Source organism: Wyeomyia smithii, chromosome 3 (genome assembly GCF_029784165.1).
Source record: "Wyeomyia smithii strain HCP4-BCI-WySm-NY-G18 chromosome 3, ASM2978416v1, whole genome shotgun sequence".
Taxonomy (NCBI): Eukaryota; Metazoa; Arthropoda; class Insecta; order Diptera; family Culicidae; genus Wyeomyia; species Wyeomyia smithii.
The window spans coordinates 160,423,392-160,449,724 of NC_073696.1; the positions used below are offsets into that span (position 1 = coordinate 160,423,392).

At 42.5% G+C, this 26,333-nt stretch overlaps 2 protein-coding genes and 1 long non-coding RNA gene across 6 annotated transcripts in view; all 3 read right to left on the reverse strand.

The window, feature by feature from the left end:
- Positions 1–26,333, reverse strand: part of LOC129732089 (anaphase-promoting complex subunit 7) — a 176,308-nt gene that overhangs the window by 10,559 nt on the left and 139,416 nt on the right. Inside the window, exons 1-3 of one of the 4 annotated variants that reach the window (XR_008729166.1) lie at positions 6,759–8,291; positions 6,616–6,695; positions 6,338–6,435 (exon numbers count right to left, since the gene is read on the reverse strand). The exons of 1 other annotated variant lie outside the window; for it this stretch is intronic. The gene's annotated coding sequence lies outside the window, so the exon portion shown is untranslated. Of the gene's footprint in view, positions 1–4,521; positions 4,568–6,337; positions 6,436–6,615; positions 6,696–6,758; positions 8,292–26,333 lie in introns of those variants that run through there. 2 more of the 4 variants (XM_055692604.1, XM_055692605.1) reach the window with 2 other exon arrangements.
- LOC129728767 (uncharacterized) lies at positions 8,360–12,459 on the reverse strand. The gene is made up of 3 exons (XM_055687223.1): positions 11,148–12,459; positions 8,457–11,083; positions 8,360–8,395 (listed from the first exon to the last, which is right to left on the reverse strand). Exons 1-3 carry the CDS (start codon positions 12,457–12,459, stop codon positions 8,360–8,362), a joined length of 3,975 nt encoding a protein of 1,324 aa, XP_055543198.1.
- On the reverse strand, positions 12,490–13,370 carry LOC129732091 (uncharacterized). The gene is made up of 3 exons (XR_008729171.1): positions 13,245–13,370; positions 13,102–13,181; positions 12,490–12,921 (listed from the first exon to the last, which is right to left on the reverse strand). It is a non-coding gene; the product is annotated as an uncharacterized LOC129732091 (long non-coding RNA).

The window sequence follows — 26,333 nt, forward strand, 5'->3', positions numbered from 1 at the left end:
TCACATTTGATAAGAATGCGAGAAGACAGGCTCCAGAAGCGGTTTTTCAATGGTAGTACTCCAGCTAAGACCTCTAAACTCATCGTATGGGTCGATTGCATGCAACCTAAGGCGATACGCAAACAACGATATTGTATTCGCTCCAGTTTGATCAAATGTGTGTTTGCTGCGGAGCGGAAGCAGAAACACCCGTACTCAATTACCGTCAATATGGTTGTTTGGTAAAGCCTTATAAGGTCTCCCGGGTGTGCTCCCCACCGTGATCCGGTTATTGTACGAAGAAAATTCACTCTTTGTTGGCTTTTTTTCATCAGATACCTAATGTGACAACCCCAGGTGCCTTTAGAGTCGAACCAGATACCAAGATACTTGTGTACCAAAACCTGAGAAATCGTTTTACCCATTAATTGTGGCTGGAGCTGAGCAGGTTCATGCTTCCTAGAAAAAACTACTATCTCAGTCTTCTCCGGAGAGAATTCGATACCTAGCTGTAGAGCCCAAGCAGACAAATTGTCCAAGGTATCTTGCAATGGTCCTTGCAAATCGGCAGCTTTGGCTCCTGTAACAGAAACCACGCTGTCGTCTGCAAGTTGTCTTATCGTGCATAAATTTGCCAGACATTCGTCGATGTCATTTACATAAAAGTTGTAAAGAAGGGGGCTTAAACATGAGCCCTGGGGAAGACCCATGTAGCTAATGCGAAAGGTTGCCAAATCGCCGTGCGTAAAATGCATGTGCTTTTCGGACAGCAAATTGTGCAAAAAATTGTTCAGAATTGGAGAAAATCCTTGTCGGTGAAGTTCGCCAGAAAGAATGTCAATAGAAACGGAATCAAAAGCCCCCTTAATGTCCAAGAACGCAGACGCCATTTGTTCTTTGCGAGCATACGCCAGCTGGATATCTGTTGAAAGCAACGCAAGACAATCATTCGTCCCTTTGGCACGGCGGAAACCAAATTGAGTATCTGACAGTAGACCATTTGATTCGACCCAGTGGTCTAAACGACGGAGTATCATTTTCTCCATCAATTTCCGGATACAGGATAGCATTGCAATCGGCCTATAGGAGTTGTGATCAGAGGCTGGTTATCCCGGTTTTTGGATGGCGATCACCCTCACTTGCCTCCAATCCTGCGGTACAATATTTTGCTCCAGGAACTTATTGAACAAGTTCAACAAGCACCTCTTAGCATTGCCGGGTAGATTCTTCAACAAGTTGAATTTGATTCTATCTAACCCAGGCGCGTTATTGTTACAGGACAGGAGGGCAACTGAAAATTCTGCCATCGTAAAAGGTGATTCTATCGCGTCGTGGCCCGGAGACGCATCGCGATCAAAGTTTTGCGCAGGAACAGAGTCCGGACATACTTTCCTGGCAAAATCAAATATCCACCTACTTGAAGACTCTTCGCTTTCGTTGACCGTTACGCGATTCCGCATTCTTCGGGCTGTGTTCCAAAGAGTGCTCATCGATGTCTCCCTCGACGTCTCGTTCACGAACCGACACCAATATCCGCGTTTCTTTGCTTTAGCCAAGCTTCTAAGCTTAGTATCAAGCTCCGAATACCGTATATAGTCGCCAGGTATACCTTTCTTCTGATAGGCCAAAAACGCGTCGGATCTTTGCGTGTAGACATCGGAGCACTCTTGGTCCCACCACGGAGTGGGAGGCCGTTCTTTGATCGTTACGCCTGGATATTTCTTCGTTTGGGCTTGCAACGCGGCGTCGAGAATCAAGCCCGCGAGGAGGTTGTATTCTTCAAGTGGTGGATGATGTTGACTCGACTCGACAGCTTCTGAAACCATTTCCTCGTATAACTTCCAATCAACATTCCGTGTGAGGTCATACGGAATGTCAATTGGCCGCATGCGAGTTGACCCGTTGGTAATTGAAATAAGAATAGGCAAATGGTCGCTACCGTGAGGATCGAGGATAACCTTCCATGTGCAATCCAACCGTAGCGACGTCGAATATAAAGAGAGATCCAAAGCGCTTGGGCGCGCTGGAGTTTTCGGGACACGTGTCATTTCACCGTTGTTTAGAATAGTCATGTCGAAGTTATCGCAAAGGTTATAAATCAAAGAGGAGCGGTTATCATTAGAAGGGGAACCCCAAGCCACGCCATGAGAGTTGAAGTCTCCCAAAATCAAGCGTGGCGAGGGAAGAAGTTCTATTAAATCAAAGAGCAGCCGTTGCCCAACCTGTGCTCTGGGAGGAATATATATTGAGGCAATACAAAGCTCTTTACCTTGTATTGTCATTTGACATGCGACAGCTTCGATGCCTGGAATCGAGGGGAGGTTAATACGATAGAAAGAATAGCACTTCACAGAATAGTACTCCTCCATATGGGGTGTCTCGATCAAGGCGAATAATATTAAAATCATGGAAGTTTAGATCAGTATTCGAAGTTAGCCAAGTTTCACAAAGGGAAAATGCATCGCATTTGTTTTTATTTATCAAAACTTGAAACGAATCAATTTTTGGTAAAATACTTCTACAATTCCACTGTAAGACAGAGATAGAATCCTTCACATAAGCAGATGAATTAGGCATCGAAGGATACAATCGCTGCAAGGAGGGGCCATTGAGCAGTCAACTGCTTCAAAAATGTTCTAACTGTTGGGAGGAATGCTGTAAGAAAATCTTTTATTGGATCGGGTACATTGAAAGTTTCAAAAATCCAGTCCACAATGTCAGAAAATTTCACCAGTCCAGCATTTGATTTTTCAACTGGATGTGCAAAAGGAACAGCTGGGGTTTTAGATGTTCCAGGAAGTGCTGGGAACTCCTTCTGGGACTTTAAATTTGCCAGCCCAGGAGGGGTTTGCTTCGGTTTTTCCGCTGCACTTTTAGGTTTGTTTGTACCATTCATTTCACTTTGGGAAATCTTAGGACCTTTTCGGGGAAGTTTAGGAGAGGAAATATTTTTCCTCTTTCTAGACTCCCCAGGATTGGCATAAGATGTTCCCGCTGGTGAATCGTCAGAATCGGTTTCATCAGAGGACATCAGATCGAAGCGGTTCGAAGTAACGGGAGAAGTGGTAACGGTCTTCTTCAGCATGTCAGCGTAGGAACGCTTTGAACGCTCTTTGAGAGACCGTTTTATTTTATCCCTGCGCTGCATGTACACCGCACATGTCGAGAGCTCATGCAGATTTTCCCCACAGTGAATACACTTTACAGCGTTAACACTGCAAGAATCTTCCGCATGAGTCTCCCCACACTTGCCACAACGTGCCTTATTGCAGCAGTTGGCGGCTGTATGGCCTAACTGCTTGCAATGAGTGCAGTTCATGACGCGGGGAACGTATAGCCTCACAGGGAGACGAACCCGGTGGATCGAGATGTGGCTTGGTAGTGCAGACCCGGCGAACGTAACTCGAAACGAGTCTGACGGAGTGTAAACTTTTTTGTCACCGACGATCGATACCGACCGCAATTGCTTGCAGTCGAGCACCTTCACATCGGGACATGTGTTGTTTTTAAAGCACCCTTTAGCACTTTTCAATATACACTCGACGGACAGACTCGAATCGGTCACGACACCGTCGATCTCCACATCTCTAGCGGGTACATAGACACGGTATTCCCGTGTAAAAAGCTCGGAGCAAGCTATATCGTTGGCCTCTTTAAGGTCATTGACCACGACACGGAGCTTGCTCGGCCTGATTTTTAAAATTTCAGTCACAGCTTTAAAGTGTGACGTCAGGTCTTTCGAAATCTGTAGAATGTTTAAAGATTTCGATTTCGGCCCCGCTTTAGGCCTGAGGTAAACTGCTACCAGAAGAGTCGATCCATCTGGATACAATCTGACACGTGGGGGAGCTGAGGAATTAATATTAGGAGGGGGGGCAGGAGGGACAGGGTCGAGAGGATTCGAGGATGGAGGTGCGGGAGGTGGGGGGTCTACATCCATCGCGCTAAACCTAGCGCGCCGATGGGACAGACAAGAAGCACGTACCTTCCTTTCTTATTCTCCTTCGTGTTGGAGTGCACTGCACTCACCACCAAATCGTTCGACAGCAGGCAGCTACAAAGCGACACAGTAACACAAAGGTGCTTGACCTTGCGATACAGCAATCTAGACAAAAGACACCGGTCAAAAAATGCCACCACTTGCACACACGTATTGAAATTTATCGGAGCGATTTCGAAGCACAACCGATGCTGATGCGTGTTCGGCACAGAATGAAAAATTTTGGTTATTATAACAAAAAAAAAGTCAATTATAAACAACAAAATTGATTATTTTCAACCAAATTTTGTTTTCTTAAAAAAACACTTTGGTTAAAACTACCATAGTTTTTATTTGTAGTTAACGGTGGTCAAAAATATAAATTTTTTTTGTTTGGATCAACCATGTATTTTGTTGAAACAATCTGCACTTGCTAGTTTATGATAAAACGAATAATTTATTTATTTCAAACAACCGCTATGGTGATGTTACCCAAAAGTTTGTTTGTCGCTGTTTGAAACTAAAAATCTGTTTGAGTTAACATGAAATTTGGTTGTTTTTACCAATTTTTTTTTCCGTGATGAATGTTTTTAAATCTCGGATCTAGGATTGTCGCGAATTTTCTGTTACCGTTAAAAAAACGACACGAAGCTAAAGCATATTATATAGCCTGCTCGCACCTACACGAAACTCTATAATAAACTATGTACTAAAAAGAAGCTAAATGTTTGCCTTCCTTTTTTAACACAAAAGTCAGGAGAACAGCAGAAGTGTTGTAGTCGCGAATTATTTTTTTCAATTCTAACAAAATGTATCGATATCTCAAAATTATCGAGCTCGAGCATCGATACCAATTTGTCGTGTATCGTGAAAAAAGAATCGATTATGGATCGGTATCGGCAGAATCGTAACGTCACTATTCGCGGGCCCGCGCATGATGATATTGCAACTTTTCACTTGCCAGCGGGTTTGCCGCTGAATTGTATGGCGCCCCCAGGGAGGCAAATTAAATTGCGCTCGCTTCTGCTTATCTTGTTCTATTTAAAATTAATGATTATACTTCGCTACAATTTATGCTTTACATAGAAAAAATCTATAAAATAATTCTTTATAAAATTATTATCTCTTTTTTTTTTGAAAATCGTTCTTATAGAGTTAAGTCGTCTTTTCAAACTTCTGTCGGCGTCGTTTATTTACTGTATATCGTATCACGCTGTGGTGCGTTTTTTTTAAAACTCATGTCGTCCGACAAAACATGTTGTCAAATCTATAGTCGGCTGTTATTTCTCTAAAAAAAATACAAATGCAAATTCGTGAATTTAGTCATAGTAACGCTTTAATCGGTTATTATGAACTTTCTCCAGACGATTGCCGTTTTTTATTACTGTGGTCATTTCGCTTGGAATTTCGACCACTTCATAAGGTCCTCTCCACATATTTTGGAGCTTTTGACCTGGACCAGTCGAAACATGTTTTACTAACATCTCCCCACATAGGTTTGAAGTCGTTGGAAGTCTTGTCGTAGATTAGCTTGCGACCTTCTTTACTTTTGATTGAATTGGCCTTCGCATTCACATGCAGGTCATAAAAGATCTTTTCCATCTCTTCAGCATACGTTTTGTAGTTAATGTCATCTAGGTTTTTTCGTTTGTATATGGAGGTCGGTATGCGTGCCGCACGTCCATATAATAGGTGGAATGGAGTATAGCCCGTGGATGAATTCACGGTTGTGTTATACTCGAACATAAAAAATGGGAGAAATTGATCCCATGTGTTAGGCTTTCCGCCGACAAACTGTCTTAAATATGTTTTCAGTTCGCGATTTGATCTTTCTACTAAATTAGCCTGTGGGTGGTACGGACTAGTTGTAATCTTTTTAATCTTCAAAATTTTGCACACGTCTTTCATTAGTGCGCTTACAAAATTTGTGCCGTTGTCTGTAACTAGTTCTAAAGGCGCACCAAATTTACATATATAATTTTTGACAAAAGTTTCCGCTACTGTATAGCTCTCTTGATTTTGCATTGGTGCAACAACTAAGTATCTAGTCAAGTCATCTTGCATGACTAGACCATATCGGTTTCCATTATCGGATTCGGGTAACACCACGATATCCATATATAATTTTTCAAATGGCTCTGACGCAGTCGTAGTGATCTGCATCGGAATCTTGTTTGCTCTGCAAATTTTATTCTTTTGGCAGGAGTCGCACTGCCGGACATAATTCTCAATATCGCGCCTCATATTAGGCCAAGTAAATAATGTGCCAATTCTTTGGCGCATACGCCGTGCTCCAATATGTCCTCCTAAAGGCGCGTCGTGAAATTCTGTCAAAATCGTTTCTACCTGTGTCGCAAATGCAACGAGAAAGACAGTTTCCGATTCAATAACGTTTTATTTAGGTTACTCTAGTATACGGTAACGCAATTCAAATTAGCGTACGTAATGTATCGTACCAAATTGGCGTTAAAAAATTCCTACCGGAGAAACAATCACGGTATAGCATGAGTATTAGGTTAAGTATATATCTAGTTTACATTTTTATATAGTTTACATCGGTTATTATAGTATTAAGTGTATATAATGCATGGTTAAGAATAGTGAGGTTATAAGAAGTGTATATAGTGCATGAATAACGATTAGTTCAGAAAACTCACGTTTAGTGTCCTTTCGTGTACCTATATCAAGCCAATCGGTAGTGGCGATACTACTAGCACTCTTAGGCAGCAGCGTAACGCTATAATTTAGAACTATATTAGATTTTGCTTACTTTTATAAATACCGCATGTTCCAACCGTACTTTAGTTCGTAAGTTCCAACCGTACTTTAATTCATAAGTTCAATTCACAATTTAATCAATGCGCTCACAATTTTATCTGTTTTCACTTAGTTTTAGTTAGGGTAATACAATTTCCAAATAATTTTAAGTAGAAACAGGTTTTCTTATATATAAATATTGTAAGTTTTAATAAGCTTTAGTCGCCGCACGTTTTACTTAGCACCTTCAATCGTCAGTACCTTTTTTTTTTCTTCCGTCCTTCCGTTCACTGACGTTTTGTTGCCCGGTCATTGGCGTGCGAACAGCTGGGGGCACTTCGTGCCGCCAAAGCAAATAGAGTTAAGGTACCTACCGTCGCTGTGCTTGGTTGAGTTGACGCGTCGCAAATAAATGGTTGCGACACTCCCCCGCAGTGCTTCGAGGTCATTGCTCCGAAGTACTCACGCTTGCGCCAACATCCAACACCGCAATCTTCACGGCTGGCCTCTCCAGAATTCCGGTCGCCGTCTGCACCAGTGCACGACGGACTTGCCCGTCCTTGGATCTGATCGCGTGGACAATCCGACCTTTCGGCCAGCAGTTCCTTGGCAACGTCTCGTCTACGATGACAACGATGTCTCCTTCAGCAATCGGTTTGGTTCGGCTGAACCATTTCGTTCTCCGGGTGAGCGTAGGCAGGTACTCGGCTACCCAGCGTCGCCAAAATCGATTAGCGTAGACCTGCGATGTCTTCCAGGTGTGCTTCAGTGCGTAGTTACTATCGTCGTACGCGATCGGGGGCTTAGAACCGTTTGACGACCCCATCAGGAAGTGGTTTGGGGTGAGCGCTTGGGAAAGCTCATCGTCTAGCGGTAATTCAGTCAGAGGCCGAGAGTTAACAATGAGTTCGACTTCTGTCAGGGTGTTTCTAAGGATTTCGTCAGTGGGTGTGCGAGTGAGTTGGAGGTGCTTCAGGGCTTTTTTCACGGATTGAACGAGACGTTCCCAAGCCCCGCCGAAGTGTGGCGACGCGGGCGGGTTGAACGTCCATTTCGTATCAGCGGTGACAAAGTGTTCCATCAGCTTGTCTTGGTTCACCTTCTGCAGGGCTTCTTTTGGCTCGCGACTTGCTCCTATGAAGTTGGTCCCACGATCGCTAACTATCTGAACTGGGGTACCTCTTCTGGCGATGAAATTTCGAATGGCCAGGATGCACGAGTCCGTGTTAAGGCTGTGAGCGACTTCGAGGTGTACCGCTCGGACAGTGAGACATGTTATTAGTACACCCCATCGTTTCTCGGTCCTTCTGCCGACAACCACGTGCATTGGTCCGGAATAATCGATGCCGACATAGGAGAAAGGACGACAGAAGGGTTGTAAACGTCCGAACGATAGACCAGACATCTCCGGGGGCTCTGGCTTCGCACGGCGAATCTTGCAGAGCTGGCAAAGGCCTTGGGCACGCCGATAGACCGATCTCAATCCTGGAACGTGAAATCGACGCCGGATTTCGTTAAGCGTCGTCTGGTGATTCATGTGGCAGAACTTTTCGTGGACACTTGCTATGATGAGATCCGTGACTGAATGTCGCTTGGGAAGTAGTATCGGATGCTTCGTACATTCCTCGACATGAGCGCATTCATCTATGCGACCTTGCATTCGTAGCAGTCCATCTTTCGCTAAGAACGGACTGAGCTTGTACAGCGGACTACGCTTCGGTAAAGCGTTCCTCCACGGTACCGGCATCGGCTTCTGCAGCAAAGCTTTCTCTTCGGCGAACTCAGTATCTTGTACCGACTTTAGGATGAATAACTCCGCGTTTTTTAGTTCTTCTTGCGTTAGGGGTCCGGTGACGAGGGGCTTCTTTGACCGCTTCCGGCGAAAATTCGACGGAAATCGACGGACAAAGGCTGCTAGCCGCAGGAGTCGCTGCCATCTAGAGAAGTTTTCCCAGCGGAATAGAGCGCGTTCGACGAAGTGATGCAGTACATGTGACCGTTCCTCCTCTGCAGTGTGTTCGAACTTAGACACAACGACAGGCCATCCTTCTTTCGGTCCCCACAGGAACTCAGGGCCACGGAACCAGCGGCTGGTAGGAGATAGATCCGGCAGCGTCTGCCATTTCGCGGCGTCGTCAGCGACGTTCAGCTTCGTCGGAACCCAGTTCCACTCCGTCGTCTCCGTCAACACTAGCATCTCGCTGATCCACACCGCTACGAACTGATGGTACTTTCGGTGATCGGAGTTCAACCAACAGAGAACGTTGCGTGAATCCGTCCAGAAAACCCTCTGCGTGGGCCTTATCTTGTGAGTCTCCATAACGTCGTTCGCTAGGCGGGCTCCAATGACTGCGGCTTGTAGTTCTAGTCTGGGAATCGACACAAAACGCAACGGGGCTACTCTTGTCTTTGCACGGACGAGTGCACATTCCACTTTTCCATTTTCTTCGAACCGCAGATAGGCGACAGCAGCGAAGCCGTTCTCCGACGCATCCACGAATACGTGCAGCTGAATCGTATTCCGCTCTCCCGTGCTCGTCTTCAGTCGGTAACACCTTGGCACACTGACCGATTCCACTTGCGGGAGTACCCGTAACCATGTCTGCCATTTCACTAGCTGTTCGCTCTTGACAGACTCGTCCCAGCCTACACCACTCCGCCAAATTTCCTGCAGCAGTATCTTCAGGAACATTAGGAAATGCGCCATTAATCCCAGGGGATCGTAGATCGTCATAAGCGTGCTGAGGATTTGCCTTTTCGTTGGGACGATGTCACCTCGCAGCATTTCACCGTTGATCCTCGGCGATAACTTGAAGGTGAACGTATCGGTCGCTGTACACCACCATAAGCCGAGAACTTTCTCCGTCGCCATCTCGCTCGAAAGGTTCAAACTTTTCTCACCGGGACTCGCCTTCAACTCCAGCAGCACTTGACTCGAATTCGACAGCCAGTTCCGGATCTCGAAACCTGCTTCCGAATGAACGTGTCGCACATCTTTCGCCAACTGTATCGCTTCCTCTTCCGTCTCTACGCTTGAGAGCATGTCGTCGACATAATGCTCCTTCATTATCGCCTCTGCTGCCCTCGGGAATTGGTCTTGGAACCGCTGCGCATTGTAGTTCTTAACATACTGCGCGCTGCTGGGCGAGCATGTCGCTCCGAATGTCATTACTCTCGTAACGTAAACGTCTGGGTTGCGGTCTTGTTCACCGTTTCGCCATAGGAACCTTAAACATTGTTGATCGCGCCGGTTCATCAAGATCTGGAGAAACATTTCTCGAATATCGCCCGTGATGGCAACGCGAAACTCTCGAAAGCGCTGTAGCACAGATACCAAGGAGGTTACTTGATCCGGCCCTGTCAGTAGAAATGAATTCAGGCTGACTCCCAAGACTTTAGCGGCTGCGTCCCACACTAAGCGCATCTTGTTTGGTTTGTTAGGGTTGACCACCGGAAAAATTGGGAGATACCAAACCCGTTCGAATTTCTCGGCTAGTTGGCTTGCCGTCAGTTTTTCGATGTAGCCGGCTCGTTCGTGGTTCCGAATCTTCTCCTTCACCGCCTCAGCCAACACAGGATCTCGCTGCAGACGCTTCTCCAAGCAGATTAGTCGCTTCATTGCCATTGGTTTGCTGTCAGGCAGTCGAACATCGTCACATCGCCAGAGCAGACCGGTTTCTATCCGTTTTCCTTTCACATGCGTCAATGATTTCAGTAACTGTTCCGCTCGCTCGTCGTCTTTCGATAACAACGGCTTGACGGGACTCGTTACCCCGGTGCTGTCCAGAGACATATACGCCTTCACTATATTATGAAGATCTACGTCGCTTCGCTCACAGCATGGGCACACGTGAAGGCTGTGGTGCGCAGTGAAGTTCGTCGTTGGATGAGATGTCTTTGAGCATGGTCCGAACACTATCCACCCTAGACGAGTTCTGGTGGCGATCGGTTCTTCCTTTCCTCCTTCTCTGCTATCCAACGCGTGACCCAAGCGGCAGTTGTCCATGCCGATGAGTATTCGTGGCTGAACATTTCGATAGGAATCGGTTGGCGCGCCTTCCAAGTGCCGATAGGCTGATGCTAGCTCCTCCATCCTCAATGTCTGCCGTGGTAGAGAAAGGCTCTCCACTGTGTGAACTTTCGACATCCGGTACATCTCCGCATCGCGCGTTCCAGAAATCTCCAGCGCTAGCATTATGGATTTCATCTCCTGACGTTGATGATCTCCCGTCCAGCCGAGACACAAGGGGAACGACTCGCCTTCAAGACTTAATTCGTCCAACAAACTGTGTTCCATCAACGTCGCCGACGAGCCTTCGTCCAAGAATGCGAAAGTGCGAACGAACTTGCCTCGTCCATGAAGGATAACTGGAACGTTCGGAAAAGAACTTTGCTGGCGTAACTGACGTGAGTGTTTCTGAGATTGAAGAACTCTCCGCTCGCCGGTATCGGGTATCGTCATGTAGTAGCTCGTGATGCATATACGGGCAGCCGTTTCTCCCGCAAGCTTGCTTAACCGCACACGCTCCGAAATGCTTCGCCAGGCACTTTCGACACAACTTGTTCTGCTTCAGCGCTGTCCATCTTGCTCCGACATCCAATCTTTGGAATTTACTACAGAATCCCACACTGCTACACCCTCCTTGGCACACCACACATTGCTTCGTCGCTGCTGACTTCGACCCATTTTTGGGAAACGCTGTAGAGCTCGACGACTCTGTTGCTACCTGACTGGAACCGGATTGGAGGTGAACGTGAACTTCCTCCTTCCGTACGCGTCTCTCAGATTTGCCGGCATACACGCTGACCGTTGACGGAATCGTTACTATACAGGCTGCTTCCACGAGCGTTTCAAGCCATTTGCTGAAGTCCTCCAAAGTAACCGCCCTTAATGTTTGACGATATTTGGCCCAGTCCAGCTTCACGGTAGGTGGCAGTCTCTCGACAAGTTCTTGAAGAAGTGCCACGTTGTAAAGATGCTCGTTCAATCCACAGGCTACGATCGTTGCACACATGTTCTGGACTGCGACACCAAAATCGATCAGAGTTCCTAACTTCTCTGTCTTCGGCGCTGACATTTCCCGAATCTTGCAAACTAGCGAGTGGACGATAACTTCTGGCCGACCGTACAACGTTCGCAACGTTTTGATAACACCTTCAAGTCCCGCTGGATACAGCAACCTGCTTCGGACGGTCTCGAGAGCTCTCCCCTTCAAGCTGCGCTGAAGGCGAAGTAAATTTTCCTCATCACTGAAGCCACACATCCTAGTGGTGCTCTCATACGTCGAAATGAAAAGCGGCCACTCTTCCGGATTGCCCGAGAATGTAGGCAGCTCCTTTGTCACTGCGTGTCGCGCAGCCAGCTGACTTCGGCTTAGTTCATTGGGTTCGAAAACGGGTAGATTTGGTTCACTTCTGTTGATTTCCATCGCCCGGATTCGCTCCTCTAACGTCCTCGTCTGCTGATCCTGCTTCTTCGACATTTCCGAAAGTTGCCTTTCCATATTCGCCATCACTCTTTGAATCTCATTCGATGAGCGGTTACTTATTCCTCCTACCGTTGTCGAATTTGCTACCGGTAGAGTGGCGCGAATACTGAACTCGTCTCGTATTTCCTGCTCTCTGGCTTCCATACGGCGCTGGAACTTAGTACTGAGCTCTGTAACCACGGACTGCAGTTCGCGATCCTTTTCTTCTAGTAGCTTCTGATACACCCGCTGCTGTTCCTCGAATTGTGCCTGCATATAATCTAACTTTTTCTGGAATTCGCCAAGTTGTTTAGTTTGCTCCTGTTCACCTGTCGACTTTGGATCCGTTTTATTCCGTGCAGAATCTGTGATGATGACCGATGGGTTCTGAGCTGCTCGTTTAGCCACGCACACCGCACAACTCCAATCCTCCTCCTCGATATCCTCATTCACGCCCACACACTCGAAATGAAACCATAATTCACAATCGTCGCAGCAAACCATCCGGTTGTTGTCCGGATTCTGGCACCCACCACAACTGACATTCGGCTTTGCCTTCGGCGGCATAATTCAAGCCTCCCCGATCGCGTAATAAACGAATTTTTTAAAATGTCGCAAATGCAACGAGAAAGACAGTTTCCGATTCAATAACGTTTTATTTAGGTTACTCTAGTATACGGTAACGCAATTCAAATTAGCGTACGTAATGTATCGTACCAAATTGGCGTTAAAAAATTCCTACCGGAGAAACAATCACGGTATAGCATGAGTATTAGGTTAAGTATATATCTAGTTTACATTTTTATATAGTTTACATCGGTTATTATAGTATTAAGTGTATATAATGCATGGTTAAGAATAGTGAGGTTATAAGAAGTGTATATAGTGCATGAATAACGATTAGTTCAGAAAACTCACGTTTAGTGTCCTTTCGTGTACCTATATCAAGCCAATCGGTAGTGGCGATACTACTAGCACTCTTAGGCAGCAGCGTAACGCTATAATTTAGAACTATATAAGATTTTGCTTACTTTTATAAATACCGCATGTTCCAACCGTACTTTAGTTCGTAAGTTCCAACCGTACTTTAATTCATAAGTTCAATTCACAATTTAATCAATGCGCTCACAATTTTATCTGTTTTCACTTAGTTTTAGTTAGGGTAATACAATTTCCAAATAATTTTAAGTAGAAACAGGTTTTCTTATATATAAATATTGTAAGTTTTAATAAGCTTTAGTCGCCACACGTTTTACTTAGCACCTTCAATCGTCAGTACCTTTTTTTTTTTCTTCCGTCCTTCCGTTTCACTGACGTTTTGTTGCCCGGTCATTGGCGTGCGAACAGCTGGGGGCACTTCGTGCCGCCAAAGCAAATAGAGTTAAGGTACCTACCGTCGCTGTGCTTGGTTGAGTTGACGCGTCGCAAATAAATGGTTGCGACAACCTGATCCGGCGCTACTAGTGTACGCTCGCTATCAGCATTGTATAAAATAATTTGCTTTTCTAGCTTACTTGCCAGAAATTGAATCATTTGGAGAATCTCTTGTTGTTTTATTTTTCTAAAAGAAATTAAATGAATAACCCCGGCAGCTTTCACGGCCGTGGGGCTTTTATTGAAACTTTCCAAAAATAATGAAAAGAATTTTCGGCAGTCGATTAATGAATTTCCACTACCAAGGACTTGTGCTAGGTTTTATTATGCCTTGCACCTTCATTTCTTCGATTTCTTTATTTATGTGCCTTTTCGTAGCCTCAGGAAACCGGTATTGCCGCTTATTAATTGGAATCTCAGATGAAGTTTCAATCCTATGTGTCGCGGCGTCAGTAATAGTTAGCCTGTCGCCCTCAAAAAATAAAACATCTGCATAATTTTCCTCAATTGTTTTGATTATTTCGAATTCTGAGTCAGATAAATGGGTCTAACACCTGTCGTAATTTTCTGATACGTTCCATGCCTCTTGACTCCGGTGTCAACTTGTGCTCCAATAGGTCACAATCGAGCCTTGAGTCTAGGTTTACTTCGCGCATTAGTATGTTCTCTGAATTTAATACATTGTCTTCTGGTATTTCGTCACGGCGGGTGAGGTGCTCTTCACAACTCATGTCGTTTGATTCAATTGATTTCTCTCCGTCTATAGTGAAAATGTCTCGCAATTCATTTTGTACTAGCACCCTATTTCGAGCTGCTAAATAAACATGCCGGCTAAGGACTTCTTCCTTTGGCACGCTTCATGGGCTCATATCGTCTGGACCTGTATTTCCATACTTTTTGAAAACGATGTAATCGAAATTATTTCCTACTTGTAGGGTATGCTTCTACAAAAATTCAACGCCGATTATTCCGTCAGATGGCAAATCATTTAATATGTGAAATTCGGTCGGGATTAGAAAATCTCCAACGATTAAATCTAGGATGACGGTTCCTAAAGTCTTTACGACTTCACGTCCGATACCCTCAAAAGTATTAGTGTTTCGCGTGTTAATTGATACATTGAATCGTCTTACTACATGTGCACTTAACATATTCGCACATGCGCCCGTATCTAGGATAAAATTTAATGTTTGCTGCACATTTTGCCGTGCCAGCAATGTAATCATAAGGTGTCGGCTGACATCAAAATAAATTCGTTTAACCACACAGACACTATTGTCTCGTATGTGGTTACACGCTGTCTCCCAGTCGAAAATTTCTATGTTGCTGGGTTCATTGGTACATCTCCGCCAGTCAACATTCTCGCATATTTCTGCAAAATCATCATTAAAATATTCTTTCGCGAATGGATCCATGATACCATGACTTTGTAGTCCGGTGTCAATCTTATTAAAATTACTTATTCCTAATGCTCTTTGGGGCGCTCGGTTTGCATTGCTGACGAGGCCCCCACTATTTAGTTTTTTGGTTGCTGATGTTGATTATAATATTGGCGTAATTATTGCTACCAGATGTTCCTGCTCTGGGACCATTCACATTGTTGCTATTATTATGTTCCCGATTTGATGCGTACCCTGGCTCGTATCGCCAATCCTGTGACGCGCGATTGTTAACTATCCCGTTCCACGGTGGCGACCCGCGTGTGTTGCGGTTCCACCCATTATTTTGTCTTTGATTGTCTCGAGAATAGTTGTCGTTTCTCTGATTATTTTGGTCGTAATTGTCATACCTCGGGCTGTCTCTATTTTGATTTCTGTTATTTCTATTTGCCGGTGGCGGTCCTGGATAATTTTCTGAATTTTGTCTCCAAGAACGCTCATTATTTTCAAAATTTCGTCGCCCACCGTTATCGCGAGCATTTGTTGCGTAATTAGCCCCTTGATAATTTTCGCGGCTAAAATTATTGTCTCGCCGTTGATTGTTATTGTTCTGGCTATTGAAATTGTTTTGATAAGGTCTATTACCATTCGAATTTTCACTTTGGCGAGCGTTATTGTTCGGCGGGCTAGATTGCCACCGTCTTCCTTGCGCGCCTCGCTGCCGCTCGAGTAAATCGAGACCACGCATTCTGTTTTCTATGTCAGCGAGCTGCTCACATTCCTCGCACTGTTCTTCTAAAAATTCCATAAGTCCATCCAAGCTCAAATTTCGCTTGCCACGGGCCATCTGTTTCAAGTGATTATTTCTTAAACCTCCTATGAAGTGCAATCGGAGACTTTTTTCCATGGCGGAGTTACCTCCACCGTCTTCATATACATCTAATAACTCTTTTATATCTGAAGCGCGTCTTTTGTATGAGTTAAATTCTTCGTTTGGCTCCTGTCGTAACGTCTCAATTTGCTTTATCACAACTTCTATCGCCTGCACAGTCCCGAATTCTTTTATCAGATTTCGCTTGACTGCTGGCCAGGTTACTGCCCTAATTCGTGGCAATGCTGCTGCAGCCTTGCCTTTTAATTTTAATAAAACTACATATATTAATGCAGTCTGAGGTTCATTCTCGGGAATCTCGTCTGCGAAATGTTGAACGTGGTAGAGGAACGCCTGTAGCTCGTCCTTAGACCCATTAAATTCGGGGATGCATTGCAATGTATCGGCTTTTGGAAATTCATAAGCCATATCGTCTGGGATGTTTTCGCCAAATTTAAGTTTTCTAAGTGTCTCCTCAAATTCTCGACTCGCTTCTAGAAAGCTTTGTTTTAGTACTTGTAATTGTTCCTGAGCTGCTGTCTCGTTTGGGTCCTCGTCACTGCTATCTGACCCGCTGTCAAAATTTCCTAAACTATTTCTTACGTAAATTAATCTTTGCTGTTCTCTAGAGATCTCTGCCTCCTCTGTCTCGCCAAATCGTGTTGACGATAGCACTTGGTTGGTGCGTGAACTGCTTACCGAACTTGGTGCTCTTAATTCTGCGTTAATGAAAGCTGACGGTACGGTTCTTTGAATCCGTGATTGATTAAGGGTGAGAAAATCAGTATCAGTGACTGAATTTGATCTCCTTTGCAATCCTTCGTAAAATCGGTTCCTACGCACGGCGTCAAATGCCTAATACAAATGCCTGTAAACCTAATCTCACGTCCGCGCAATTGAATCACTCGGTCGGTCATTAATAATGTTATGGTTAATAGCGCATCTGTTTGCTTTTATAGTTGTTATTGTAAAGAAAATGAAACAAAATCACTCGGGAAAATTTCCTATGCCCCTTTGCCTTGCGGACCTGATTCACCAATATGAACGAAGTTCAATACACTCGAACGAGCGGAAACCCACTCAAAATGATATAGTATCCGTGCAATTAAAAGAAAATGCATATGAAAGCGAAATAACATTCGAACAAACGTTGTGGTATCCAAAAAAAAAATTAAGAAAGAAAAACAAAATGCATCTAGAATTTAAAATTTTTTCCTCAATATTCAGGTTTTTGTTTAATTTGATTTATCGGTTATTTAGATTTGTGTTAGTATTCGCGCCTATCTGTGATATTTTAGCGGGTCGCTTACGGATGGTCCGGGCTTGCCGCTGTGCTATTAGTACGGTTTATAAGATTCGACACTAACTGCAAGCGGTGTCGTTTTATTTAAAAAAAAAAGCAGTATAATATAATGTCAAAAAAAAAGGTTAGTATTAAATGCAAGCAATTAGTTTTTTAAAAGCAAGCTGCTAAATGTAATTGACTGAACAATCATGAAAAAAATGAAAACTGCCGAAAAATCAATACCGCTGCCGCTGGCCAACCGCTGTTAGCAAACCAAAAACCAAGAAAAATTGAATCTGCCGTGCGGTTTTAATAAAATTATTTAATATTAGTGTTTCAAATGTTTCATAAATAATCTGAAAATCATGAAAAACATTCACGGCCGTACAACGTTACAACAGCTGACACTGCATAAACGTAGGTACACTTGCACTTGCCGTACGGCGGGTGTTTTGTTGGTTTAGTTTATTCACCGCTACCGTTGGTGAAAAATAACACCTTCGCTCGCGGCGCTGGCATCGCGCTGCGAGGAATAACTCTACGAAATATGCCAACAAACACTCGTCGGAATGTTCGCGCGTAAGATTTCTCTAACATGCCACGGACAAGAAGGCTGCTAGTGATAAATTCAAGCCAAGCAAAAGCAAAACGTTTTCAGTACTCACCAAATTAGCTGCGTCATCTTTTTGTCACTTAGGAATGTCACTCAGTTTATAATTTTTTTATTTGTTTGTTCGTTAAGAAACCACTGATCACTATTATTTAAACACAGAACACTCAACGCGCACACATAATAACAATTGATTAAATAACTGATTGTTGATTGAATAACTGAAATAACTAATTGTTGAACAACTGATGATAAACGTAATTGGCTCCGTAAAACATTAATTTGTATTGTGCCGTGTCAAATAAATGTTATGTGAACTGAGATTAACTTCAGAGAGTGGTTACACCCCACTTCTGACACCATAAAATGCAAAGACTTAGCTTTGCCAGGGACTTGTGATAAGCACGAAGAGTCCCTGTAAGTGCAGGGAATTAAAACATCCGCACTGATTCTACTTTGGAAATCGAATGTTTTATTAATTAACTTCAAACTTAATTCTACCCTACCAAAAAGAGTCAGAGAGAAACAATTCTCTTGTCCGATTCTTCGTCCTGTCCTTGTTAATCCTAACACTTTTAATTAGTTAGTTATGCATTTGTATCTTCCGTCTCGCTCAATTTACTCGCGGACAGGCGTCACTTACTCAATCGAAAATCGTTCGGTATTCATTATTATTATTATTATTTTAGGTTATTTGCCATGTGGCCGTCATCGTTTCGTTCTCATCGGAAACGGAGCGTCGCATTTCGACTTCGAATGCTATAGAAAAAAAATAATAAAGTATCGTAATCTTGAAATTAGTAGAATTGCTGAGTGCTTTAAGAAATGCTTATTAATCATACATGCGCGGCTATTATTTCAGAACCTGTCTGTGAGAACGGAATGTCGCGAATTATTCCTAATTCAAGAAACATGCATGGACAAGAATATTCCTGTCCATGGGAATGTAATGCAAGAGTTTTTGAGAATCAAAAATGCTTATTAATTTCTTGGAAGGCCTGTTCATACCATTTCGAAATCCAAGATGGCGACTTCCGGTTTGTGAAAAATAGTCTACACATTAAAATTTTTTTGCCGGGTCTTGGTAATTTATTGCCGAGAACGGCACCACTGAGTGCTCGGTTAAGAAAAAAATGACCGCTGTCACATTTTTTCGTAAATCTCGGTTCAACCTAACTGAATACTCGGATTTCGAATATTTTGTGCCAAAATTTCAGTTTGGTAAACGGAGATTTACGAAAAAATTTGACAGCTGTCATTTTTTGAAGTAGAATACTTCTCTCAGGAAGTTCGGCTACATAGGTATGTGAAATGAAAATCTAAAACCGAAAAAAGTGAAAAATATGTCCAATTTTAAATGCTAATAAATCGGTTAGTATTCGATTGTTGATAAGATAATTGTAATTTTATTATTCACACTATTGTACTATTGAAAATAGTCAAGCCTTGTCAAAACGAAAAATTCGACCTCTGATTGGTCGTTATATGCTTGCTTCCCAAGCACGGTCGACAGGATCATATACCTTGCAATTGAAAACATGCTATTTGGCCTCTATAAGAGCCTGTTCTAGCCAAAGCCGCTCATAATAGTTCTAAACAGCGACAACAGCAGTCCTTCCTTAGCAGCAGCACATTTGCCTGTGGTTGGTCACCACGTCTCAGGAGCAGCGCGGTTTTTTTCAGCGTGTGTCGCCAGACAGCCATTATTCCCCCGTGTTGGGGCAGCATGAAGATTGCCATCAGGAAATCCAATTTCGGAAATCAAAATCAAGTCATTGAAAGTTAACAATTTTTGTCAACGCAAGCAAGCATTCTGTGTTGCATCCTAGCAATTTAAATTTGTCGCACCCGTCTAATTTACTGAATGTGAAATAGCTTCCACAGTGCATGTTGTCCGTGTATCTTAATTCCACCAGTGTTAGGGCAGCTCAAAGGTTGTAATTAGCAACCGATTCTGAACCGCAACATACTTTTTTCAAGGCAAATAAAATAATAATTGAAGGTTAATAATTTTCTTGCATCAACACAAGCAGACATTCTGTGCGGGATGCAATCAAACTCTGTTGTAGTTGTCTAATTTTCACTTTATTTAGTAAACCCCCCACTGTAGGGGCAGCGCAAAGGCTGCGATCAGCATGACCAACTTTGAATAACAAACTGCCCTGTTAGACCGCATTCACAATGACGAAGATGCAACACGCAACAGCGAGCAAACGAAATCGCTTGATGTTACAAACCGCAATAAGATACGGGTTAAACCCGTCGCGTGTGTGAGAGCACCATCGGTGTTTATTCGCTGGATACAAAAATCATATGCGATTTGTGGAATTATTCGTCTAAAGAACATAAGGAAATGGTAAACCTGAACTGAAAGGCGTGGCCTATTACGTAGCACCCTTCGGCTATAAAAGAGTGTTTCTGGGAAAACTAGCTACATTCATTAGTCGGAAGGTGAACTGGATGGACCGTCCACAACGTTGACAGCAGTAACAGCAGATATCGGCACTCAGCAGTAACAGACCATAGCAGCGGGTCGCGCCTGTGGCTGCCTTCAAATTAAACAAATCACTTGCCCTGTGGTTGGTCATCACGTCTCAGGCCTCTGCCAGGCTGAAAGCCAACGCGAGCGATCACAGTTCGGGTGTTCTTAGACGCGCGTCATTTTTCGTACGATAGCGGCGGTATTAGCGGTAGATGCATTTGTCAACACTTACTCCAGTAAAGCCGTGTCTAATTTTCAATGTGAAAACACCTTTCTATTGTGTTGGCCGTGCGCATTAGGCCTCTGCCAGGCTAAACGCGATAAGCCGCGCGAACCGATACGCCGGCCGTAGGTTAATTTACAGCCGTAAGTAGAGCTGTGTAAAAGTATTCTACTTCAACCTTGCGGTCGTGGCTTTGCACACAAAACTCCTGTGATTTTTTCATCCGAGCACTCATTGGTGCCGTTCTCGGCAATAAATTACCGAGATCCGGCAATGAATTTCAAGTGTGTAAAATAACCAAATACCATCCAATATGAGTATCTCTGAAACCAGAATGATGCATGTAGCTAACAATTGACCTCAGGCACCATTTTAAATTGCTAAATTGCAACTTCTAGGAAACAGTCGAAAATGACCGAATAATGCTCAATATGGATATTTCCGTAATCGAGTAATGATGCATAGAAACCAAACATTGACCTTGGACACCATTTTGAATTTAAAGACGACCACTTTTAGTTTCTGGAAAACAACCAAAATAACTAAATACCTCCCCATATGGGTATTTCCGGTGTCAGATTGATGCCAGAAAATCCAGATTGATGTCTGAAAATGACCGAATACCACCCAATATGAATATATTCAGAAATAAGGCGATGTACAGAAGCCAAAATTCGAGGATGTTGTCATTTCGATAAAACCTATCATTTTAAACGATTTGTTATTTGACTTTGATCATATCTTATGGCCGATTCGTCGTGCATTTGCAAATTTTAAACACATCGCAAGGAATTAATGAGTTTGAAACGTTCAAATAGTACGATACCACATTTAAATTATGTTGAGGCCACATATTTCGATCAAAGCAGGTATAGTTTTAAGTAGTTATTGAATTTCCATAACTTTTAAGCCACATATCACATTGTTATGAAGTTTGTCATTTGTAAGTTTGAGAGATAACTCGTTCGTATGACACTAGTTATGTTCAAATAAGTCATGCAATCTTTGAGATAATAGACTTTTTATTTTTATCAATTTCAGAGCTGGTAGCGACTGAGTGACTCAAAAACAGGAACTTTAGAGACCAAATGACTGAAAAAAGAGACCAAAAAGAGACCAAAAAGAGACCAAAAGGTAACCGAAAAGAGACCAAAAAGTGACCATAAAGAAAATTTATAAGGAGGAAATTCAGACTAAGAATCAAAAACAATCTATTGATTTGTGAAGAGGGCTTGTAAACTTTAGGATAAAAATGATTACATTAAAAAGGCAATACAAACGTATAACAGAATGACCACTCCAAATCAAGTTTTGATTTCTCGCTTTTTCCTGGTTCTCCCAACAATATTTCTTAAATTTTCCCGTTGTTTTATGTTTGAAAATAAGGAAAAGACAATGGTAGAAAACTATGCAAACTATATTCAGCTGTTCGTCGACTCTGACAAGTTTCTACATAGAGTCCAGCACAATTTTCGCTCCTTTTATCTCCAAATCGTTCGCAAACTTCGCCTTATGGCGCTTTCTTGTTTTTTCCACTTCTTTGTTGTTGTTAACTTGCCGGTGAGCTTCCATTGCTTCTGTTATGGGAAAATTCTGACCCTCGAATTTCAAGTTTTAAAGTAGGCAATGTATGTGATTTTTCGAGGATGCGAATAATAAACACGGGCTGAGGATGTGATTTAGACTTAGAAAAAATTTCCCTCGTCCAAACGGGACACGAACCCGCAATCTCCGATGTCGCATTTCGTTTAGCGGTAGGATTCAAAAGCTTTGTCTTCTCGTAAAAAAATCCCCTTGCAAAATTGGACCTCAATCAAATTTTGGGAAGAAGACATCGAACAGTGGTCCTACTTTTACCTACTTGTTTAACCGATGAAAAAATAATGTCTTAGAAATGCACTAACCGTCGATATCTTTTGTTATCTCAAAAAAAATTTTTTTTCGAAAAACTTCGATATCTTGGACATACAAAATTTTTGAGCTATGGCCAATAAAATGTATAAGCAATTTTTTAAGGTCCTTAAATTAAGTTAAACCGACACTTCAAATAAATGATTAAGAAAACATACTGTTCTAAATAATCCAAGTAAAACACGAAGTCGCTCAAAAACACGGTAAAAATTTCATAAAAAGCAAACAAATCATTACGGTTTTTCGAGAATTCGATAAAGATGAGAAGGGTTTCGACTGAGGGGTTGGTAGTAGCTTTTCAGAATTCAAAGGATCTTTGCGGGTTTGTAGGTAATTTTGCATATTTTTTTTAAATTTATATGCATTAACATTTGAAAAGGGCTTAAGTTTTTTTTAATAAATCGATATATCTGAATAAAAACCGAGATAGAGGAAAGTTGCGAAGGGATGACTTTCAAAAAAGTTTAAAATATTGAGATACTTGAATTTGAGATTCTATACTAAAAAACAAGAAGTGATATTCAAAAAATCGATTTCCTCAGATTTTATCTAAATAAGTTTTTTTCAGACAGACAATTTAGTTGGCCAAAGTTCTTCTGAAGAAAAACTTTTTTTTCTCTTAAAGGACCCCTTCTTTCAGAATAATTTTGCAACAAGATGAAACAAGAGCCAACATCTCGGTCGTTGGTGATGTACTGCTATTATTAGTTTTCAATAGTGAATATCAATAAGCGCATCTTTCAACTTTCAAAACCAAGACCTTGGAGTTACTATGCGCAAGCTGTACTTTCGTTTCATGCCCGCTCTTCTTCAATTCAGTGCAAGCACTTTTACAAGAAGATTGTCTCTGTCTTATTAGTTTGTCTCTTTCATTTTCGCCCCTGGGGCAACTTTAAACGAGGATTTGAATCGAATATTTCCACATCGGAATTGGTTATTGTCATATAGAGTTCATCATGGTTCGAATTTGTGTTAGAACGACTCCTACACGTTCAAAAGAATCAGTAGGCAACAAATACCCGTACACCCACCGAGATTATTGTGGCACTAAGTAAAATAGACTCTCACATGTGTCGTTATGCAAGAGCAGGGCCCAGGCCCGTAGCTACCGGGGGGGCTAGGGGAGGCTTAGCCCCCACACGCGTTTGCATTGCCCCACCACGCAGTTTTCTCATATATTTGATTGATACTAGGTACAAAAAACCAAACGAAAAATCTGAAATACGAGCAATAGGCATTATTGAATAGTCTCCAGTAGTAGTTCATTAAATATCAAAAGAACCTTGTTTAAGTCCGAACAATCAAAACGGTCCAGCTCATATGGCAAAAAGGTTAAATTGCTCAATCTTTTGGTGAGCCCGCTTGATTCGCGGCGAAGTTGAAACTGACGGTTCGCTTACTTCCGTTTCGGATGTCGCGTCGGACCAGCGTCTGGGAATGAAAATGTCAGTTTTTTATGTGTCATTTTAATGAAAGAACCAATCATTTTAATGAAAGAACCAATCACAATATGTTTGATTTTATAAAAACAATGCAAAACAAGTTTTGCTGCAAAATTTTACCAGTTTCTCCAGAAGTTTTTATTTCTCACTTTTTGATTTCTTGGATTGAACGAATCGTGGACAAAAAATGACACACAAGACTTTTTTTTTCAAATATTGTGAATTCAGTTCAATACTGGATTCAACCGGTGATATTCTACCAGTTTTTTACATAGGGGTGATGCAACGAATCTCTAACTATAATCGATCACCCGTCGCAATCAGGGCTACCAAGTATACATATTTTTTGACCACGATATAAAAATGATACAGAATACAGAATTCATACAGAATTTTGATTTTTAATACAGATTGGTACAGAATTTCAGCAATCGATTGTTTTCAAGTTATGATGTTATGTTGCGTTCCCCACATTCGCTCTGACGGAGTTACGGCGCTGCCACCTTCAATTTGTTTAGTCTATGAGTGCAGAGGATAGGAATTTCTTCAAGGGTGAATGAAATAGCAAACACTTTGATAATTTTTCCTAAAGTTCGCATACGGTCAGTTCAATGCGTGTGAAGAAGATGATTTACATCCGTCAGGACAAATAGCCTCCAAACTGGCCGATTCGCATAAGGCAATCCACGGGTGGCGTTTCACTGCTTGTACGTTTGTTATTGTTGTTTTTCAAGTTGAAAAACCAAAATACAACCGAACATGACATATTTTAATGTCGGAGATAAAAATCTGAAGTAATATTATATTGTTGTTTAGAAGATTGCCACTTGCAATACTAGAGCAACCGATCGGACAACGTTTGTTTTTTACGTTTTTCGATCCGAATTGCATCCGAGTTGCGATCTCGAATATACCTGAGGCTGTTGAAATTTAAAAACAAACTGAAATCAGCTAATCGCAACTGGCTCGTGAATTGCCTTATTCACAGTATGCAGTGTATGCGTTGCGGATAATTTTGCACGAGAGAAAAAGAGAACAATATTTTTTGTTTTCTCGATTTTAACAAGCAGTCTGATTGTTCTGAATGGAATTTTGTATAGGTGCGAGCAGGCTTAAAAATCTGTTTTTTCGTCCAACGTGGAATATTTGCGCCCTATTGTTTATTGCTTTTAAAGAAAAAAAAACATTGTTATAGCCCAGTTACCCTAAACCCGAGTACTTGTAAGCACGAAAACAAAATACAGAGAATTACAGACTATTTAACGGATGCATTCAGATTCTTCAAAATTAAATCTGGCAGCTCTGCTCGCAACTTTGAATCAAAACAAAAACAAAGTCCAGAACAAAAACATTGCTTGTGAATGCAGCTACTGAAAAGTTTCGTTTCTTTTAAGAAAGTAGTTTCTAGTTTGTAAATTATGTTTCTAGTATCGAGCTTAAACGTTTCAAACCTTTCATTTATAGGATGCCAAATTCTGACAGTGACAGTGAATCGTCGGGCGAGCCATCGGGATTTCCATCGGGTGCAAAAAAAACGCAGGATTCCCGACGACTTTACCAACGTAGAATTTTTGGATATATCTAAAACTGATTTTGAAGACCTGGACAATTTGAACAACTACGATGATCAGGAACAGGAAAGGGACGGAATGTTGTCGCAGAAAAGTGGCTGCTCAACATCGCAGCAGAAGGAAAATGATTACTCCCTTCTGTACATCACCGTGAATGTTTCTGCACGTGAATTCAAAAATTAACAATTTCATTTTATTGGTGTGTTTGACGTGAGATTGTTCCGTTCGCAGCACTTGACGGATGTAGTGTGTTCAAAGGATGTGTACGAAAATTCCGTATCAAGTGTATTGCAGTGCATTTGGGGGATTGCCAAGGACTATGTTGGGCGAGATGTAGGCGTGGACCAAAATGGAAGTGAGCGGCAAATAAGATGGTCTTTCAAGGAAAATCCTGACGAGTCGGATGTGGACAAATACATCATGTTGAGGTACGGAAAAACCAAGAAGTTTTATACCATGGAGGACATTCGTGACAACGCAAAGCTGTTAACGCACTGGCGGGGTAAAATGTACAGGTGCATGTTTTCAAACACTCTTACTGTATCTCGACACAATCTATGTGGGAGAATGTGAACAAGCAGCTGCTTCATCCAGAACGCAAGGATAAAACAGGAGCTCCAGCAACAGAGGAAGTGTTCGATTGTGTTCAGCGATTGATTAAGTTGCATTCGCACTACACCGCTCATTTTTCGTCTTGGGAAAGATGGGCTAATTTTATCCTACCTCCAGATGAGTACATCCACTTGTTTCGTGCAGCACCGATTTCTGAAGCAAATCAGCTGAAAGTCACTCGACAAGGACTGCAGGTGGCGTACAACATCAACGAAAGTGTTTCAACCGCAGTAAATGGATTATGTACTCAAGTAGACTCCATGGCACAAGGTATGAATGACCTTCAACGTCAACTACATTGTCTGAGAGCGCAGGTGAACTCTGCAAGGTCTATGCTGGATGCTATGCAAGAGTCCTTGCCCCCTGAGGAAACTGAGTTCAGCCGTAAGC

Coding starts and splice junctions, on each gene's coding strand:
- LOC129728767 (XM_055687223.1), bottom strand. CDS start 12,459: ATGCAGGCACAATTCGAGGAACAGCAGCGGGTGTATCAGAAGCTACTA. Junction 11,084..11,147: donor CCGATACCGGCGAGCGGAGA/GTTCTTCAATCT, acceptor CGAACGTTCCAG/TTATCCTTCATGGACGAGGC. Junction 8,396..8,456: donor TGCTGCAGAAGCCGATGCCG/GTACCGTGGAGG, acceptor GTCCGTTCTTAG/CGAAAGATGGACTGCTACGA.